The sequence below is a fragment of the Onychomys torridus genome, chromosome X (assembly GCF_903995425.1).
Source record: "Onychomys torridus chromosome X, mOncTor1.1, whole genome shotgun sequence".
Taxonomy (NCBI): domain Eukaryota; kingdom Metazoa; phylum Chordata; class Mammalia; order Rodentia; family Cricetidae; genus Onychomys; species Onychomys torridus.
This window is the reverse complement of record NC_050466.1, coordinates 45,286,599-45,291,821: the sequence shown is the minus strand read 5'-3', so window position 1 is coordinate 45,291,821 and position 5,223 is coordinate 45,286,599. Positions and strand designations below refer to the sequence as shown.

Here is a 5,223-nt window from a genome sequence, read left to right as displayed (position 1 = left end):
GCCTAAATTTCTAGCCATCTCCCACGTCTGTAGCTTGAGATATTCCTCGCAATTGGACCAACATCTTCGGGTGAGTCTGGGCTGTGTGAATATGGCACATATTTTGCACTTGATTAAGTGGTAAGACGCTGCTTAGGATTCCAGGATTCCTTGATTCACACAGCAGGGGGATATGGGGGGGCTTCTCAGCTGATGAGCCGTCGTTACGTGGCCTGTGCCCAGTATCTGTCCTTGGCCTTGGGAACACCTGAGGCCTTGGCTCCGGATAATGTTTGTTTTTTAAATTTTTTATTTTTTATTTTTCTCTTGGCTACAGCCATGGGACAAAGGGGTCTCCAAGCTTTCTGCTAAAGGTCTAAACCCTTTTCCTTCCCCACTTCTGCATCGGCCACATGCAACCTTTTCTGTCTGACTTCCGCTGGCAAGGGAGGGCTCAAATGCATGGGCTTGGGTGGCTTCTAAGACTCTCACCCTAACTCACCTTAACTCCACCCACTCATTCTCAAACTGCCTTGAGAAGCACAGATGGGTCAGAAAATGGCTGAGATCTAAACAAATAAGTTTACAGTTGTCAGGATATCTCCTAAGCCAAAAAATCAGCTTATAGCCTCAGACAAGTCTTCCAAAAGGATTGGTTTACAGTCTGCCTACTGGTAGATCTTCCAAAAGCTGTCCTTAAACCACCAATCATCAAGAAAAAGAATCCCCAGACCTCCCTGGCTAAAACTTAAGTATCTAGAGAGCAAGGCTCCTGACCCCATGGGCAAGAGTCATCTGTGGCATTTAAGGTGTGCCAGGGAAGACATAAAAGCCCAAAAACAAAATTGCCAAGTGCTGACACTCACTGACTCCCGAAAGCTGTTGTGTCCCTGTTTTAAGTGAAAAAGGCCACGGGCTAGAGAATGCCCTACCTGGCCATCAACAGCCTTGTTAAAAGTGCCACCTAGAAAGACAACCAGTCAGCTGACTGCCCCCAGGCACCAAGACACATGGGTACATCAAGCTAAGACCCCCAGCAAATCTAGGCTTGGCTACAGACATGGCAGGGAACCCAGAACACAGCAGGGAAGTGATCCATTTCTTTCCTTCGGGACACCAGAGCCACTGACTCAGTACTGGGAGTTCTAGGATGTCACGTCTCCTTTCTATTATCAGGTACAGAGGACAGCTTTACTTACCTCACCAGATTTAATTGCACTTTCAGAGTTACTTAATGAAAAAGATTTCCAACTAAGATAAGAGCTCGTTTGTCTCACTCCAAAGTTACTGCCTGTGTTTCTCATGTGCATACAGACAGGGCCATGATCTTTGCCTTGTCCCTAATTCCAAAAAAAAAAAGTTCTCATACACCAAAAGCTTTTCCCTTCCCAGTTCCCTGTTCTAAGTTACTGTTCAGCCAATGCTACAGGACTACCACAGAACCTGAGTCCAAAGATCATCAAGTAAGAAACTGTAACAACTAAAAGGTATTTACACCCCCAGACCCAAAAGCGTCTGGGCACTACAAAAAGACTTTAATGTAAACATCTATTACTGTGAGATGCTTTTAACAATTGATCACCTGTCTCCTGGATGCCAAACTAGTAAAGGAAACAGGTGCTTTAAAATAATCTGTCTCTGATAAAGCTTAACATATTTCAAAATCCATCTGGACAGGCCGATCTACCAACATAAAATAATCATGATTGTTTTCTCTCTAAGTTTTTTCTATGTCACCAGCATCTTGTCAAACAAGGTTTCCAGCCACAGCCAAGATGGATACATGCCTCCAGAATGAACGGATGATAGACAGCATCCCACAACACCTGTTTTCCTCAGAAGACTCCCCTTCTCCATTCCCCCAAGAGCCAACCAATGCTCAAAAAATCAGCTGGAAGCAGTTTTTGAGAGGAACGATGCCCCTATTCCCTTCTACCTGTTTTTTGTTTGTTTGTTTGTTTGTTTGTGTTTTTTTTGTTTTTTGTTTTTTTTTTAATAATAAGTGAAAGTCTGGGATGTAAGAGTTTTGTCCTTAATTGCATCATCATCCTGGGATACGGGCCAGCCAAAAAAGTGGGAGGGCCCTCTCTGTGTCCCCTTCCTCTCTTTCTCCTTCTCTCTTCCCTCCACGTGGTCTCTCGGTCTCTCTCTCTCTGTCTCTATCTCTCTCCCTCTCTGTCCCAAAAAGCTCTAGAAAGGTAACCATGGCTCGTGTGATTCTTCTGCCAGAATGGTCCTCCAGCTGGCTGCCGTGGGTGGTGGCCAGCCACCAGCAGTGCCACTTTAACCAATATTTGGTATTTAACCAACAGTAAGGAAATACAGGAATAAAGCAAGGCCAAAACCCAGCAGGGAAAAAATCCTATTCATGTGACTCCATGCCGGATGTCAAAGGACTTAGATACTACACACACACATTTTTTTTCTTGGACTGGTTTAACTCCTTGTGTGCAGCTGTTCTTGGCATCATGATACTCACATCACCAACATTTTGGAATTTGCAAAGTAAATCAGACTTCAATTCTAAAGCTTTGGGCAATGGTTTCTCAAGGTCTTCATGGAGCTACTCACATGCCACACATGTTGCTTAGCCTCATTGGCTCTACAAAACATTATTCCCCTTACTCTTGTATCCTTCATGACTCTAAAACATGGATGATACTGCCAAGTTAAGCTACTAGCTTGGAATGTACCCAGGTGCCCTTGAACAACCTAAGAAGCAGTTTGTGCTGGCTGTTATTTTATAGGTGCAGAAAAGTCCTTAGACCTTTCCTTCTCACCAAACTGAAGCTCAGCCGTGTATCATCTTGCCCTGGGGGCATCTTTCTCTTTATTACAGTGCAGATCAGGACTCCCATAAATCTCCTTGTATCTTTCAGCTCAAGCCTTGGCTGCAACATTAATTTTCTGGTGTTATTTTTCTCTTTAAATTGCACATATTCTATTTCTGTTTGTTCTACTTATTTGTTTTCATTATAAACATACATAAGAATGATTACTAATAACCATATGAAAGAGTCAGTATTAAGCTTGCTTGAAATCTTCTTACTGAAGAAATTAGCCCATTGGTTTTAAATTTAGCCTCAGACAAGTTTGTAAGGCAAGGCCAAAAACAGCCACATTCTTGGCAAAGTATCACAAGAAAGGTTTCTAGCTCAGTTGTTTTTTCCTTCTAAAATCTTTTGAACTGGGCCTTCATAGTCCATGTATCTCTCAACAATACTGTCTTCCAAGCTCCTACTAGAATGGCCCATTAAGCTCTGCTTACATCACTCAATTACATTTCTAGTAAAGTCACAAAGTTTTTCATAAGCCTCCAAAAAACTGGAAGATCACTTCCTTCACAGCAACAGCCTACTCCTTGGTACCACTTTCTGCTTTAACTTATTTTTCTATTGCTGTGATAAACAAACAAACAAACAATCTAAGAAAAAAAACACCATGATCAAGAGAACTTATAACTTATATAAGAATTTCTTTGAAGCTTATCATCTAGAGGGTAAGAATCTATGCCGCTGAAGCCCCAGACAGTTTGCCAAGCCCTTTAGTGCCACTGGCCCAGACTCCAGCCGCTGCTATGTCCCGCTACTTGTGCCCCCCAAAACGTCTCTGTTCATCAGGAACGTGGCCGAGGATACCAGATCTGAATATTTACATCGGAAATTTGGTCGTTATGGTCCAATAGTAGATGTTTATGTTCTACTTGATTTCTACACTCGATGGCCAAGAGAATTTGCATATGTTCAATTTGAGGATGTTTGTGATGCTGAAGATGTTTTACATAATTTGGACAGAAAATGGATTTGTGGGCATCACATTGAAATACAGTTTGCACAAGGGGATTGGAAGACACCAAATCAAATAAAAGCCAAGGAAGGGAGGAATGTCTACAGCTCTTCACGATATGGTGATTATGATCGATATAGACATTCTAGAAGCCAAAGTTATGAAAGGAGGAGATCAAGTAGTTGCTCTTTTGATTACAACTATAGGAGATCTTACAGTCCTAGAAACAGTAGACCAACTGGAAGACCACAGTGTAGCCGATGCCATTCTGACAATGATAGAGCAAACTGCAACTGGAATACCCAGTACAGTTTTGCCTACGACACTTCAAGAAAGATCTGAAAGTGGAAAAAAGAACCAAAGAAGGGCAGTTCAAGTGACCAAAGGGTGAGTGGAAGGTGCTGCAGTATGAATACTTTATAAATATTTTGACTCTGGTCTGAAAAGATAAAAGAATTATCAAAAACTACATGGAATAACTGAAGTCCCTTTGAATTTGAAAGTAAGCATTTTAGGACAAATTAAAGGAAATTCAACTTTGTACTTGTGGAAACTAATATCTAAATATGAGCAGGTATATTGACTCATGGGTGGCAGATCCATGATAAGTTACAGGAAACTAGGATATCTGAACATCAAGGAAGACAGCCATAGTCTCTAACAGTGCCTCTCTTGGTCTGTCTCAAACTAAATTGGATGGTAAAGGTATGGTCTAATATAAAGTTTTTCTTGATTATCTCTTAAAAGTCAGTTCCACTTATGCCATTGTTGGCAGGTCTTGCTTTTGTTTATTCCAGTGCCATTATTTCCTGCTTAACTGTTTGTTTTGTTGGCATCTGAGTTTATTTACTTGTATACCATGTGCAGTTTACATCTAACAACTCCTTCCCAGGCTAATTCCACTTATACTTGACATCAACCATGAGGGCCCATCACTTTCTCACCACTTGCCCAGAAAGTATGTTCAATAGACATTTATTGAATGAACCCTTACTGTGGCCAAAACATTATGCTGGATAATTGGAAAATAGTTATTTACTTAGTAATTACCTTCTGAATGCAATCTAATGAATCATTACAGTATAGCCACATCTTGAGGTGTATTGCAATATTTCATACCACACATATACTAATGTAATTACAAAACAGTACACTATCAAAGATAAGTAATTTTAATGGATGTCTGCCATTTAAAATTATCTAGTATTTGTATCCCATGACTACAAATAATGAAGAAAACCCCTGATAAGCCGATTTATTGTGCAGTGATTAATATACTAGACTAATACTAAATTCTTAACTTCTGGCTCAGTCAAACAAATAGATAATCCCCCAAATGACAAGCATTTAACTTTGCATAAAAACAGACCCTGGGTGCTATAATTAGATTATTTTTAGGCAGACAGCTGTTACCCCAATGGACTTAGTATATTCTGTATTGGAAAAAAATGTTTACCA

At 40.7% G+C, this 5,223-nt stretch overlaps 1 protein-coding gene across 1 annotated transcript; it reads left to right on the top strand.

The window, feature by feature from the left end:
* Window positions 1–2,183: 2,183 nt before the first annotated feature.
* Window positions 2,184–4,107, top strand: LOC118574621 (serine/arginine-rich splicing factor 10-like). The gene is made up of 2 exons (XM_036175565.1): window positions 2,184–2,290; window positions 3,501–4,107. The coding sequence occupies exons 1-2, from the start codon at window positions 2,184–2,186 to the stop codon at window positions 4,105–4,107; spliced, it is 714 nt and encodes a 237-aa protein (XP_036031458.1).
* Window positions 4,108–5,223: the final 1,116 nt, after the last annotated feature.